We start from the raw sequence: 16,967 nt of genomic DNA, 5'->3' as shown, positions 1-16,967 counted from the left end.
AGAGAGAGAGAGAGAGAGAGAGAGAGAGAGAGAGAGAGAGAGAGAGAGAGAGAGAATTGTCTATCTAATTGTACAGGAGACATTAATTTTAAAATCAGCTTTAAGCTTCTTTTCTATTGTAGTCCTGGCTGTCCTGGAACTCACTTTGTAGACCAGGCTGGCCTTGAACTCAGAAATCTACCTGCCTCTGCCTCCCAAGTGCTGGGATTACAGGCGTGCGCCATCACTGCCTGGCTGCAGGTCTATTTCTATAACATCATTTTATCTATAGAAGATCATATTCCTCATAAAGTACGTCAAGTCTCTGACATCGCAGGCTACAGGTAACTGGCTAGGTTTTGCAGTACCAGTCATAGTCAGTTCTAGCTTGGATACTTAAACGTGTGCACAATGTACATGTAGTCTCCAGCAATAGGTGCTTACTCTCAAGTTCTACAGGGAAAAGAAAGAAGTGACAATATCCTGCGCTGTGTCTGGAGACCCCCTGTATTCCTCTGACCAACCAGAAGAGGAGAATTTTCTCTTGAAAATAATCTTTAATTTAAAGCATACAATGTTTTAAAAATGATCACCTTTAGTGGCAACAAACCCAAGAAAGCAAAATGTAATTATTATTGAGACGATGTTACTTATTTACATACTTTTGTCATTAATTTGATGCTATTTATACAAGGAAGAATAAATTGTAAAGGGTGATATTATAGATACTAGTGTTTTAAACAGTAGTTGCTGTTAGAAAATTCTGAAATAAGGGTTAGTTACATGACCTACGATTGGTTCTATGTCATAGCTAAAACAAAATTCTTATAATGGCATAGATTATTTTTACCTCCTTTTGAGAAATATTCAAGTGCAGCATCCAAGGTTAGTTTTTAATTGTAAATAATATAAGCACAGCAGTTAAACAATATTTACATACATTTGCTTATATCCTATCTTTAGTATATCACATTGAGTACTAAATATTATGAAAAATGCGTAAATGAGAATGGTAAATTTTGCTTCTGCCCTGACCACATTCTATCATGCACAAATAAATATGATTTCTTTAATAAAAAAGTAACATAAAAACAAACACCACAATCAACTCAAGATTGTGTTCAGGCTGCAGAGATGGTCAATGGTTAGACCACTGGCTGCTCTTCCAAAGGGTCCAGGTTTAATTCCCAGCTCCCTAAACTCACAACCTCTGTAACTCCAGTTCCAAGAAATTAAATGTCCTTTTCTGGGCTCTGTTGCACAAGATACATATGTTGTGCACAGACATACATGTAGGCAAAATACACACACATTCACATACACACAAAGAAAATAAATATGATTTGGTTGTTTCCACGTCTGTCTGTCTGTCTGTCTATCTATCTATCTATCTATCTATCTATCTATCTATCTATCTATCTATCTATCTATCTACTAAACGTTTGCATTTATGCAATTGTTGTCCTAGTGGACAATAGTGACTGAAAGAGGCAAGCCTACCTGTGCTTCTTCTATACCTCATTCCTATCATTCATGAGGATTATTCTCTCGTTTCACCCAAATGCCTACCTCTGAGACTATCACATGGAATATTAGTTCCTAATGTAAAAAGTTGATAAGACACCATTACTTATACCATATCAATAATTAAGGTAAAAAGCAGTCTAGAACAATACATGATGTTGCTAGTAGAATTGAGACATCAAGGCTAAGACCATCTTCTAATACACTATTAGATATATCACTGCCATTTTACATTTCTATGTGATCTGTGAGAGATTCAAGATATACTAACTTTTTTTTTTTGGTTTCTTTATTCTATAGAATCCCCTTAAATTACAGATGAAATGTACTCAGATAATTTTCCAATGCTTCATTTCTATATGTACTAAAGACTTTTATATTTGAGCTGGCAAGATGGTGAGATGGGTAATGCAATGTAGGTTTGATGACCTGAGTCAGACCCCACAGCATCCTCCTCCTCAATGGAAAATATTGATGCTGTGGCATATGTCAGTATCCCAGAATGCACCTCTGAGGGAAAGGAGGCAAAAAGCAGGCTTGCTGTGAACTCATGGGCCAACTGGCATGGCATTTGTAGTAATAAGAGGGAACTGACACTCAAAGATACCTCCTGTCTTCCACATGTGCACTGTGGTATGCACACACCTGCAACAACACACCACACTACAATATGTACAAACACACATATACAAAGCATCAAATTAAAGTATTTACATTGTTATATGATGTGCACATTTAAAACATAAATCGTTATTTTAATTTTAGCCATCCTTTAGAGGACAATATGAATGAAAAGTCATTGCATAGAACTACAGGGAATCCCAAGTTAGTGATCAATTACTTTCAATTACTTGTTTTAACTGAAGAGCTCCTGTCAAGGAAATACCTATTGGCTCACTTCAAATTCCATAGTTCTCTCTTTTACTAAAACACATTCTGATGTGTTTGTATTCTTGTAACACTTTAACTCTCTGGCTCTGCATGAGACTCTGGCACCCTAATAAGCCATTGTTTTTAAAAAAAGAGTATTTTTATGTCATTAAGTGTCCTTTCCTCAGACTATGATGAATTTTGCTTTCTGTCTTTTATTTGCATAAGTAAAATCTTCATTTTTGCATTAATGTGTATCTTTTCTATATCTAATTATCATTAACTTTCTTTTGACTGTACAGGGCAGGCTATTTGCCTCAGAATATCCCCCTAGAGATCATCAGATACCTGTCGGAGGAAAAGGATTTTCTTCCTTGGCATGCTGCCAGCCGAGCTCTTTATCCTCTGGATAAATTACTGGACCGCATGGAGAACTACAATATCTTCAATGTAAGTGTATAGAATTTCTTCTTTCTAATATTCAGAAGATAAAATATTTTCTCATTATGCACTCCGTGCAACTGAGTATGAATTATTTCATTTCCTCTTGCCCGTTTAGGCTGTTATTTTTGTCCTGATTTTCTATGCAATACCGATGACAGTTATTTGAAAAAAAAAAAAGAAATTTAACACAAGCTACCTTTTATTCTGGCCTAAAAGTGTCAATTAAGCTTAAGTGCTTGAGAATTTAAGAAAGAATGTACATGGCAAATCCATAAAGTTCAAACTTACTTCTTCAGAGTTAAAGGGCTCTGTGTTCACAAAGGACTTAACCTGAGTAGAGAGATCCCAGAAAACTTAACAGAATATAGACAGTTTCAATAAAGATTCTTAGTCATTATTTTTATCCAAAAGGGCATGGTGAATTCAATGCACCTCCTTAATTAACAAGGATAAGATCAACATTGAGGCCAAAGCCCATCCATAATTGGGTCCAAGGGGATACAGGGCAGCAAACAACAGATAATCCAGGCAGACACAGAGGCATGCCATACATTCCAAAATGGTACCTGACTAGATTTTCTAAGCTTAAAGTCCAGGAAACCAAAATTTTACTGTCAAGAGCACCTAATCAGATTCAATGATCATTTTGAATAATATCAGGATTAACTACAGCTAATGAGCTTTTGATTCCTTGCTTTCTTATCACAATTACCTTGGTGCATTGTAAGGTTTTCTTCAGATACTTTAAGAACCTGTACTGTGCTTTGTGAAGTCATTCCATGACTTATGACATAGTAAGTCTGTGAATTGACACTCACAATTGAAATTATTCAAAGATGGCTTGTCAGTGATTCAATGTGTGATTAGAACCATCCAGGTTGTCTAATGTTCATCACAGGTGCCTTGTTCCTTCCTTGTTTTCTTACCCAAAGCCTTCATCAAAGTGACTCCACCAATTTACTTTTAAAATTGAGAAAAATCATGGCTTGCCTATTTATTGTTGTTAGTTTTACATATGCCCTTAGCTGTACAAAGATGTACAAAGAAATGTGTCATTTGAGTTATGGGATGTTTATCTGCTAGAGAAAGTCTTATATTTCCCTTTTTCCCTAACAAAGATATGCTGAAGTATGAAACTCCTAAAAAGGCAAAATACACTCTTGTGTATGCTTATACTTTTTAATAGTAGAGTTTTGTTAGATTCCTCACTTACAGTAAAAGTTAAGTGATGTTCTTGCTGTAATTTTAGTGCTATCATTCCTTAGACAAAATTCTAAGATTGCATTAAAGTAAGGGAGAGCATATTTTACATCAGCATTGATATTTAAATGCATCATTAGGTGAACAGATTTTTGAAATTGTGATACTATATTACTGTATGAAAGTGTTATGTTCATCCTCTTTTCCAGAATACCGGCCTATTGGCTGGGCCGGTCTAACAGCTTTTCATTGAGTAGCCTTTATTGATGCAAAATATACAAATATTAGTTGTTCCAGTTGAAGAGGATTGCCCAGAGATTAAAATTGCTTGGTGATCGTCTGAAGGACTGCAGTTCAATTACCAGCACCTATATTGGCTTAGGTAGCTCACAATCACCTACAACTCTAGCTAGAGTCGATCGGAGGCCCTTTCCTCTCCCCTGTGAGCACCTGTACATCGCTGGCATCTACTCACATAGACACCCAGACCTATGCAAAAACAAAAATGCAACCTTAAAAAGTATATTAGATGCTTGTTTTCCTAAGGTGCCTCTGTGTATGGTTACATATATGCATGCATGAATCTCACCCTGAATAGTCCTCATTTCCCTTACTTTATCAAGATTGGTCATGGAAAAAAGATTAGCCCTGCAAATTATTCAGTTAGAAGAAAAGAATACCATGTTCTATGTCTGAAATAGTAAGTTGAATAAAGGCATAAGAAAAAATACATGGAATTATTAAGATATAGTTTTTAAATTACAGAATTTGTGAAGAGTGAAACTAATTTCATTTTGGTTTATCCCATTCTCCATGCAGGAATATATTCTAAAACAAGTTGCAACAACATACATCAAGCTTGGATGGCCAAAAAATAACTTCAATGGATCTCTCGTTCAAGCCTCCTACCAACATGAGTACTGTTTTACCCTGTTGTTCTCCTTTCCCCCCAGAACTGTGCAACTACACGCCGCCAGTGACACTGCAACTTTAGCATCATGAGACTGCCTTTGTCTCATTCTGCATTCTGATTTCCCATTCCAGGGGAAACTGAAGCAGAGGAACACAGTTTTTGCTGCCTGGTCTTAATTTAAGATCTGTCTGTGTTGTGATCTTGGGATCAGAACCTGCCCCCTTGAGCTCCAGCAAACACTCAGTGTGCTTGACTCCTGCTCAGCCTAATTCAGCTTCTCCACTCAGCACCACAGGATTTCTGTATCTAAGCCTATTCCGTGTTATCGTTTACTTACCGACCACATTAATTACTCTTTCCGTGCTGTAACAAAATAAGCGATAAAGGAAATAGCGTATTTTTTTCCTCACAATATATTTCATATTTTCTGCAAATCTATGAGGAAAGGAGTTTCTTTAACCCCCTTTTCTCTCTTTGAAAATATACAGAGAGCTACGGAGGGAAGTGATAACTCCTTCTAGATATACCCCACCTCTCTGCCCACTGAACTTCAAGTGATTCTCTGTCTGTAAAACAAAAACCAAAATAGAAAGAAGGAAAGAAAGAGAGAAAGAGAGAAAGAGAAAAAGAAAGAAATAAAGAGAGAGAGAGAACGAGAGAAAGAAAGAAATTAAACCCAATAAGACAAAATTAAGTAAATGAAATAAAACAATAAAATGGAATCAGTTTCATGATGGCCAATACTCCTGGGCATGCATCCTATCATGGAGCATAATGTTTATATATACAGAGACCCTAACTAGAGAAAATTATTTTTCCTTGTATGGCTTGAACCTGTACAAGTCTTATAAAGGTTGTCCCAGTCTTTGTGAGCTAATATGCGTTTCAGTCCTGTTTAAATGCAGGGTTTATTTTGATCCTTGGCTTACAAGGATACTTTCCAGGGGTCGTCATGCATAGTGATGGGAAGGTGAGGGGAATTATCCTATTGTGTCCACCATACTCAGGAAGCAAGGAGAGATGAAGTTTATGGTTCAGTTTGGCTTCTTCCCTTTTCCCGAATAAGGTCTAGACCTCTGCCCATGAACAATACCATGTACATTCAGAATGGGTCTTGTTTTCTCAATAAACTATCTGTGGAAACAATAGGTATATAAGAGACATATCTTCATTGCTAAATTTGAATCCAATCAAGATGAAAATGGAGTTAACCGATATATGAGAGATGGTGGTCTGTCTGTCTCTGGCTTCCCCATATGTATATATACTATCTATATCTAACTACCCATCCACCATTCCATCCTTCCATGCATGCATCCATCCAAAATGATTTGCTCTGATTTTTTTCACATAGTAACATTTTCTTTAACCCCCTTTTCTCTCTTTGAAAATATACAGAGAGCTACGGAGGGAAGTGATAATGTTGGCATGTAGCTTTGGGAACAAGCACTGTCACCAGCAGGCATCAACACTTATTTCAGACTGGATTTCCAGCAACAGAAACAGGTAAGTTGGAGCCCATCTTTCACTTCTGGTGTTTTTCATATCTAGGTGGCTACATCCCTCTTATCAACTGGGGAATAGCGAGGCAAGAAAAATACACAGCAGATCATCGTCTCAGCTTCATGGTGGGCAAAGTAGCAGCTTGGATGTTGCAACACACTCATCCTGGGACTGTTATTCAGGCTTTGGGCTAACTTCGTTTATCTAGAACTTTATTCTTCATATTCATGGGGCAGTCATCTTGTATTAAGTATGGTAACTTCCTTATATGATAGAAATTACCTTAATTTAAACTCTTAAAGGTTTTTATAAAGGTTGAAGTATTTATTCACAATCACCATGAAAGGTTATCAACAAAGAACCAGAACTGATGTTTATATGAAAAACTAAAAACCAAAATGTCGTAAGCAAGGCCTTTGCTCCTTGGGTGCCCCTAGACAATGCCCTTAACCTTGTATCTTATCTTAGAATTTTATGATGCATAATATTAATACAAATGGAAAATTAAAATTACTTCATAAAATATTTTAAAGAAAACATTATTCTATGAAATGTCACATTTTAATGAAAGTGATAGATGTATCATACTTATATATGTCTCTCTGTCTGTCTCTCTGTCTCTCTGTCTCTCTGTCTCTCTGTCTCTCTCTCTCACACACACACACACACACACACACACACACACACACACACATCCTATTGATACAACGATAGTTCTTTGTATTTCCAGGAATCTTAGTTCATATGTACATATATGTGCATATAATATATAATGTATGTATTAGAATTCATATATATATATATATGTCAATAAGATATGTGTGTGTGTGTGCTGTGTGTATATATGCACGCACACACACACATGATTAGTTTCTGGCTTCCATGATGAACTGCAGAAAACAGTCTCATGGAAAGGGAAGGGTAGATAAAGGATGATGTTTTGTGTGTTGCAAGAGGTTTAAGTCTGATGTAGGTCATGATGGTAAAGACCTCATACAGAAACATATAGAAAGGTAGGCATTAATACTTGCTTTGGGGTCAACTTGATAATTGTCCTAGCAACAATTTCAGATTTAAATTTAATACCACCTCACTGAGTTCAAGATAAAGACTGGCAAATGTGTCTAGAGGTGCGGTTCCAGTAGGAAAGTCTTCATTGGAATGTTTAGTGCTTCTTTAATGTTTATCACTTTCTCTAACAGTTTCCCCATTGTCCTTTAAATGAATTGTTTCTCGTCTTATGCTAAGTTACAAGGAATGTACTTTGTCACTACCATCTGTCAATTGATCCATCATGCATTTAAGTTGATGATTAAATTTCATCTGTCTTTTCTAGACCTAAAGTGTCATTGTTTTAAAATTTTTACTCTTATTAGCACTTAGTGTCTTTGGGGCTAAGTCCTCTGAAAACTGTTGCCTTAGAACTGGACACATCATATGACCCACTCGCCTGTTGTCCTCAGTTCCTCTGAGGTTACTGTATGCAATTAGAACAGAGAAACATTTATTCAAAATGTAAAATAAAAATTAGGACATGTGTCATACATATACAATAAAAAAATGAGCAATAATAGTATTTACAAATTATAATCTTTATTTCCTTATGCTTTATTTTTACATTGTTTCCTATTGATATATTTATTATATATTTATGGGCTATAAATACAGGCCCTTCCTTGGAGCTAATAATTGATTTTAATCTTTCACTTACCTTATCCATATGAACCTGTTTTCCTTATGATTTTATTAAACTGTGTTTGACAGCATTATATTCTCATAATTTCCCAAAGAGCATGCAGGCTTAGCATCCACATTTAAAAATTAAAATTATTGGGAAAAATTCCCTAATTTTAAAAATAATCATTTACCTGAAAAACTTTATTAAACAAATGCTTGTGTCAGATGGTAGTTGGAACGCAAATAGAAGTGATTCCAAAATTAATAGTGCATAGTTCTATCAGTGGTATAGTGTGACAGTGATGTTCCATACATTTTTAATTTACTTTCTGAAAAAAAAAATAGGAGCAAAAGAGAAGGAGAGGACATGCCAAAGGAAGAGATTCCTCTTCGGAAGAAGTTCTTTTTCTTCCCTGACAGATGAAGCTATCTTAGTTAGACTGTCTTGGACCAGGGGCAGCAGTGGCCCTGTAAAACAGAGTATAAAACAGGAAGATGGAATTCCAAACAGCACACACAGGATGCTGCAGAGTGTAATAAATATACTAGTTTTCATTCACAAGCTTTTGTATTCTATTATTCCCATAATTCCTTTATAAGTGGAAGTTTCTGCATAAGCAGTCAACTCATTTTGGCTTTGATAATTCTGCCTTTATTCATGGTAAAAGTCATTAAGTTGGAGCCAAATGTTTTATGATTCTTCTGACAGTTTCTTCATTACTTTTATGATCTCTGTGTTGCTTTCTTTTGTGTTGAGGCATGCAAATTTGCTAAATGGAACTTACTCTGTTTACTGAGATTTACTTAAGCAACTGTGTGATATGCCCACTAGTGATCTACTGAAGCAAGGGAATGTGGTATCCTCTGAGCTAGTGCATGTGAAGATTTAGGGCTCTCTTTCAATTATTTATATGGCATCTTAACAGTAGACCAACACCACGAAAGATACTTGACAGTTGGTGCTAGGTGAGCTATCTTCTTTTTCAACATCGTATTTTTTATTGGTTATTTGGGAATTTCACATAATATACCCTGGTTACACTCACTTTTCAGTCCTCTCAAGTCTGCTTGCCATCCTTGTGAACTCCCCCTCCCTCCTTCCCGACACCCATAAAAAGAAAAAGAAAAAGAAAGACCACAAGTCTAATTTGTGTGGTCTATATTCTCCCGGGAACATGGTCAACTCTCTGTGCTCAGCCCCTTAAAGGAAACTGGTTTAATAAATATACTGCTTTATATTCACAAGCTTCTGTTACGTATTATTCCCATAATTCCTTTATAAATGGAAGTTCATGCACACGTGGTCAGCTCATCTTGGTTTTGATAATTCTGCCTTTGTTCATGGTACAAATAATGAAGTTGGAGTCAAACATTTTGTAATTTTTTGACAGTTTCTTCCCCACCTGCACCCCTACCAGAAATCATCAATTGTAGAGAACTGTACTTCAGCTTCATCACATTTTTTTGATAGCTCCTCTTCAATGGTTTCCTATATAGGCTGTTATTTTGGGGGGAATGGTGGATGCATAGGGATAGGTAATATCACCAAAAATAAAAGTTTAACTTTCTTAAATGAACAGTAAAGGGAAAAACAGGTTTGAGTTGCTTAGTCAGTCTTCTTTTCCCACACTTTGTTTGATTGTTTACCTGGAACCTTAAAAAGGGTAATTTGTAAGAAAGTAAGTGAGGATTACCAGGAGTCACATAAATAAGATCTAGAAAATGTTGGAAAGTGTGTATTTATTCTGAAAACAGAATAGAATAAACAATGAGTCCAGAAGTCCTGAGGTTCACGTCGGGCGCTGCCGAGCTGTTGCAGCATCTTGACAGATGCAGATGGGTAAATCAGAGCCACTGGAATCAGGCAAACGGAACAGATGTGAATGTCCGTGCAAGGGGGATAACAGAAACAAAAAGTGCCATGAATAGCTGGAGATGATGGGAGCAGGGAGAAAAATTCAGGGCTTACAGTGGGTGATAAATTGAATGAGTCGACATTCTGATCCCTTTTTAAAATATTCAAATGCTACAATGTGTCGAATTGTAATGGTGATGTCATGCATAAAAATGGATTGAGCTACATTCAGGTCTTGTTAGGTTGCAATTTGCAGGCTAAGTTCATCCGGGTGCCACAGTTCAGAAAAGAGACAAATTGCCAAGCCTTCAGTAGAGAATAATACAAATGATAAAATGATCTTGAAAATATGAACTAGGGGAAAACTTCTGAGACCTGGAAATCTCACACCTAAAAATAAAACAAAGAAAACATGAGAAAGACCAGTCTTTTTATTATTAATATATTAAAAACATAAACCAGAGATAGAAAGTAGTTTTCCTCATTTGCTGATAAATAGATAAGAAATAGGAGTTTCACTGAGTCCAGTATAGAGATGCTCTGCTACTGCAGTGTAATTTCTACTTGACAGTCTCTGAACTGGCATACAGTGGAGTTTATCCCATTGGCCACATAGAGATCACAACTTTTTTTCAAGAATAGATTTAAACTGAAATTACGTGTGTGCCCATAGTATTTTTTCAAATAGCATTAGAGGCCACAACACAAGCTTTAATCCTATTCTGAGTGTGATGATGGTTAATTAACATTGACATTGTTTGACTATTCAGTCCATAAGATGTAAACCAGTCTAGTAAACCCCCTTTATAATACATATTCCCTTGATGTCTCTTTTCCTGGAGAGAATCCTGAGAAATGCAGATTAAACTCATAGGAAAGATTTACTCAGTAGATAACAGTACCCTTCTCCAATATGTAAACTGCAGACTGACATCTTTTTTATTAGATATTTTATTTATTTACATTTCAAATGTTATGCCCTTTCCCAGTTTCCCCTCTGGAAACTCCCTATCTCATGCACACTCCCCCTGCTTCTAAGAGGTTGCTCCCCAACCCACGTACACACTACCACCTCCCCAACTGGCATTCCTCTACACTGGGCATTGATTGAGCCTTCATAGGACAAAGGGCATCTTCCCCCATTGATGCCTAATAAGGTCGTCCTCTGCTACATATGCAGCTGAAACTCCATGTGTACTCCTTGGTTGGTGGTTTAGTCCCTGGGTGATCTGGGGAGTCTGGTTGGTTGATATTGTTGTTCTTCCTATGGGATTGCAAACCTCTTCAGCTCTTTCAAGTCCATTTCCTAACTCCTCCACTGGGACCCAGCACTCAGTCCAATGGTTGGCTGAGGAGCATCCACCTCTATATTTGTTAGGTTCTGGCAGAGCCTCTAGGGAGACAGGTATACCAGGCTCCTGTCAGCAAGCACTTCTTGGCATCTGCAATAGTGTCTGGGTTTGGAACCTGTATATGGGATGGATGCCCAGGTGAGGCAGTCTCTAAATGGCCTTTTCTTCAGTCTCTGCTCCACACTTTGTCTCCATCTCTCCTCTTGTGAGTACTTTGTTCCACCTTCTAAGAAGGACTGAAGTATCCACATTTTGTTATTCCTTCTTCTTGAGCTAAATGTGGTCTGTGAATTGTATATTGGCTATTCCATTCTTTTGAGATAATATCCATCTATCAGTGCGTGCATACCATGTATGTTCTTTTGTGATTGTGTTATCTCACTCAGGATGATACTTTCTAGTTCCATCCATTTGCCTAAGAATTTAATGCAGTCATTGTTTTTAATAGCTGAGTAGTACTCCATTGTGTAATGTACCACCCCATTTTCTGTATCAAATCCTGTGTTGAAGGATATCTGGGTTCTTTCCAGCTTCTGGCTATTATAAATAAGGCTTCTATGAACATAGTGGGGCACAGGTCCTTGTTATATGTTTGAGCATCTTTTGGGTATATGCCCAGGAATGGTATAGATGGGTTCTCAGGTATTACTATGTCCAATTTTCTGAGAAACCTCCAGACTGATTTCCAGAGTGGTTGTGCCAGCTTGCAATCACACCAACAATGGAGGAGTGTTCCTCTTTCTCCTCATCCTTGCCGGCATCTGCTGTCACCTGAGTTTTTGATCTTAGTCATTCTGAATGGTGTGAGGTGGAATCTCAGGGTTGTTTTGATTTGCCTTTCCTTGGTGACTAAGGATGTTGAACATGTCTTTAGGTGCTTCTCAATAATTTGATATTCTTTAGTTGAGAATTCTTTGTTTAGCACCCTACTCTATTTTTAATAGGGTTATTTGTTTCTATGGATCTCTTAGCTCTACTTTAAAATAATACTTTAACATGGGGCTGGGAAATAACTCAGTTAATGGAGGAGTTTCCTCGCACATGGCTTCTACTCATCGAATCTTTATGTATGATAATATCTTTCTATCATCTCAGTATTGGAGAAGCAAGAAGAGGTGATTCTTTGGAAATTACTGGTCAACCAACCTGGCTAAGTAAGAGGCTTTGTCTCAAATACTAAGGTGGGCAGTTCCTAAATAGCAATACCTCATGTTATCCTCTGGATTCCACAGACATACAGACTACAGACACACAGATACACACCGACACACTGACACATATACACATAGACACATATACGCAGACACACATATAAACACATGTATACATACCCACATATAAACACTTATATACATACACACATATAGAAACACATATATACATATGCACACATACACAAAGATACACACACACATATATATATACATATATATATATATACACACACACATACACATGCACACACACACATCTATAAATAATACACAAATGTACTCTCACACACAAAATCATACCCTTTCCATACACAAAGTCTATTGAATTGAAATGATGTTAAAATTCCTTTTGAAGCCAGACCGGGGTGGGGGGGCTCTCTGAAATTTTAATTCAGAAACTTCACTACTCCTTTAATTATTCATAATGTCACTAATATGTTATTAGTATTGGCCATCAATCTACATTTACCTTACTTTTAATGTTTGTCACATTTCAGAGACTGCTAGGTTTTGTGTAAAAACTTTCTTTTTATTTTGCCCAAGGAAAATGCAGGTCCTGTAGAAGTTCTGTAGCTTGTCAAGACGATTATTAGAAGGATAGGGCTTCTTGCTCCTTTCAGCCTCTTTCTTACCCCTACTACATTGGTTCAAGTTTCCAGATATAATTTTTCAAGAATGTTTTAAAATATTGAACAACTAAAAGCAGTGCAATGTATGTTAAGAGCTGTCTGCAGTAGCAGATATAAATTACTGAATGAGGAATTGGTGGCTCTAAGCCCCAACAGGCAGCATCCACAATTGAGGACCTCAGTTTACTGGGCACCACATCTGTACTTTGTGGTCAAGTTGGTAGAGTGGGGTCTAGTAGTCTGTACTGATAAGAAGATCCCAAGTAATGGTAGTGCAGTTGCTCTGGGGGACACACTGTGTAAACTGCTGATGTACGCAAAGAGAATTCCCCAGAGTAAAGGACATTTGTGATTAAACTGCAGCTATTCACATAGACACTGTTGACAAACTCACTTAGCTTCCTTGTCAGATAAGTGCCAGTCATCTCTAGGATCAACCACTCAGTCTAGAAATGGTCAGTAAGAGAATGTCTACCTACCTTCAGACACCCAACCTTCAGATGAAATGAAGGCAAACAAAGCAACAAAACAAAACAAAAGCAGCCTTTGTTATAATGTGGTTGTGATGGTTAATGTGAATTTTAAATGGTGAGATAGTAACATTTATTGAATGTGTTCAGTGTTAAGCCTACATTTTATAAGTTTGGTGTTTACAAAAGGTGATAGAGAATAAACAAAATTTTCAAAGTTATTCTAAATTAGGAACAATTTATTCTTTTCCCTTTCTTCCAAAAACACTTTCCATCTAGGTCTCTAAGTAAATATTACCTTTATCTCTCTACCTCAAAATTGTATACCAGTTCTTGAGTTTTACTAGAATATGAATATGAAAGTACAAAGAAATATTTGTATCATACATTAAATAAACTGATTTTACAGTATTTGGGGGCTGAAGAGATGGTTCAGTGGTTAAGAGCACTGCCTGTTTTTCAGAGGGCCCAAGGAAATCCTGAAAACCCACATGAGAGCTCACAGTTATCTGTAACTCCAGTTCCAGAGGATCTGGCACCCATAGACACACATTCAGGCAGAGCACCCATGCACATAAAAATAAAGGTATCTGTAAGAAAAAATTCTTGTATATGATTGACCTCTAAAACAAGGACTTACTTTAACTTACAGTCCATGAGATTTAGGAATTTCTGGTCCTGTTCCTTTAGGATATATCATACATTGTACTGAATATACTTACTGTATATTGTGCCAAACATTGCATTCATAGATTTGAAGGTTTTCTCCAGTCAGAACTGCTTAGCCAGAACAGTGTTATCTTAACGACATAACTGTTTTGTAGAGGAGTGAATAGAACAGGGAGTTTAGATATAAAATGATAAGCATATGACTGTAATGGGATATTCTCATGACTGCAATAGTGGCATGAATATTAATTCACAACTAGCCACATTCTGATTGTCTTTAAGACCTGATCTATAGGATGATACACGTATGTGTTACTACTAATCTGACCAAGAACCCATATTGGGAAGCTTATTATAAGCGCCAGGACATTATTTTTCTAAATACACCCAGTACAAAGTGACTCTCTAATTTTGTATCTCTATACACATAAATTAGTGCATATCTTGAACCTCATCAGCGAAGCTTACTTGGAGGGTGTACATAGTGGACAATGCTTAACACATTCACAACTGGTGAAAGTGCAGAGAGTATGTGCCAGGAGACTACTCCAGTCATAACTGTAGCTCACAGTATTCACATCTCAATGAGACTGTGGGTGACTTTCCCCCCAGCTTCCTGTACAGCATATCCCAATACTAAAGTTACCTACCAGAGAGAAAGCTTCCTGGCCATCTTGATTTACCCAGTCCCTATGACTGAAGTATGTGATGTCTTCAGCAATAGGGATTGACTGCCATCAAGTATTGGAGAGCAACCTAGAGCAATGGAGATGACCTGTATTTTTCTGGTAATATTTATGACATATCTAATCAACAGCTTGAGGGATATGTTGGCACTGGGTTTCATAGCAGGCACAGAGTCTATGTCACTCTTCTCTCTTCTCCAGGCTTCAGCTCTAATGTAGAGTCTCTCAGAAATCTATGAGCTTTCCATGTTATAAATTTGTTTCAGTAAAAATCGAAAGCCTTTCCTAGTTATAAAGACATAGTTACATCTGTACATAGACACATATAAAAGAGCACTATGAAACTTTTCTGCAATGTGTGTGCCTTTATGTGTGGGTCTATGTATGTGTATTACATACTCACACTCATGTACTTACTTGTGCACATACAAACATTTTTTAAATAATAATACAAAAAGAACGTGATTCCTTGAAACAATGTGAAGAGATTTTTTTTTCGTGGTAACCCCAATTTTTATGCCAAATATCACTGTAATCAATGATCAAAATGTCATTATCTGATAACATGGATTTTCCTTTGTGATTTATGAATAAACATAATTTAAGAGCCCCAAATCATATTTCACAAATATCATCTCCAATATTTAAAATTTTCTTTGCCATTGCAGTACCATGCCCCATTGGAAGATAAAACATAGGTGAGAATTATTTTCTCTCTGGGTGGTAGAAGTAATAGAATCTCTTTTATAAAAGGAGAATATAGTATTTTGGCACTTGGTTCATGCAACACAATTCACAGGTTCCCTTACTCCTTAGGTTGGAATATATCACTTTTGAAGAGTGCTGAATTATTGTGCAGAAGAAACAGCTTTAATGAGAAATGAAAAAGATTGTCTAAACAGGAAGCACACATAGCAGAGAGAGGATACAGAGCAGGGCTTGAGAGACAGCAACACTGAGTACTTGCGCTGAACTGTGGTGTGAACATGGCCCTGGAAACTTAGTGCTCACTGGACTCTTAAGTTAGCTTTATGTCTCCACCTGTGTTCATGAAAATCATTATTTTTCATATCATAACCTTGTTTCATTAAAAAGTAAAAACCTTTCCTACTTATAAAGACCTAGCTACATCTGTAGATACGTGCATACAAGAAAGCACTTTCTAAAATGAAATTATGCATACAGACATCCTCAGGAACCTTACATGTTTCTTAATTCTGTCTTTATTCATTATCCTTTGAAATGTATAACAATTTCTGGTCTACTTTATATTACAAGACACACAACTCATACATTAATTTTAAATTGTCTATAATTTTCTTACTTGCATTAAGTATTTTACTTAGAACACTAATTTACCAACTAGCTAATAGTGTTTTATAACTCAATATATCTTTTTACTTCATAATGACTTCTATACTTTTATTCTTTAACCATGATATCAGAATATTAGAAAATATTGCTTCAGTTATTTCTAAGGGGTTAGGAAGAATGATAATTTAAGTGTGGTAATATCCTCAGTGAATTATGTTCCATATCTTAAAACTGAGCTGTATCTTAGTCATTCCTATTTTCTTATGTGTGAAGTTGTTCATATTCTATATGTACCCTTATCTGGTCAGTCTTGGCTTTCTATGTTATATATTATGGGACACACAACAGAGAGCTGTGTGCATACCTCCTCCTCATTTAGCCTGGCTTATGAAAATTGCACTGGAAGCATGTCTCTTTGCAGAGGTATTGATTCTAGTTGAAATAATGTTGATAATACATTGAGGAAAACACACAGGCTTCTTTGGGATACATATTTCAAACACGCTTTCCATTAACACTCCCCAGAGTAAAGCTTTAGTACATCTTTTTCCCCTCCACTTGAGTTATATGATCAATGAAAAACAGAAGAATTATTTCTCTCCTTCCTTCCTTCCTTCCTTCCTTCCTTCCTTCCTTCCTTCCTTCCTTCCTTCCTTCCTTCCTTCCTT

General features: G+C 36.6%; 1 protein-coding gene across 1 annotated transcript in view; it reads left to right on the top strand.

Moving 5' to 3' along the window:
- Positions 1-16,967, top strand: part of Trhde (thyrotropin releasing hormone degrading enzyme) — a 398,108-nt gene that overhangs the window by 347,272 nt on the left and 33,869 nt on the right. The window contains exons 13-15 of the mRNA XM_021175200.2: positions 2,676-2,823; positions 4,837-4,934; positions 6,329-6,436. Of these exons, the coding sequence (XP_021030859.1) occupies positions 2,676-2,823; positions 4,837-4,934; positions 6,329-6,436 (354 nt within the window). The remainder of the gene's footprint in view (positions 1-2,675; positions 2,824-4,836; positions 4,935-6,328; positions 6,437-16,967) is intronic.

This window comes from Mus caroli, chromosome 10, assembly GCF_900094665.2.
Source record: "Mus caroli chromosome 10, CAROLI_EIJ_v1.1, whole genome shotgun sequence".
NCBI classification, from domain to species: domain Eukaryota; kingdom Metazoa; phylum Chordata; class Mammalia; order Rodentia; family Muridae; genus Mus; species Mus caroli.
The sequence above is the reverse complement of the archived record's forward strand: the minus strand, read 5'-3'. Positions and strand labels throughout refer to the sequence as shown.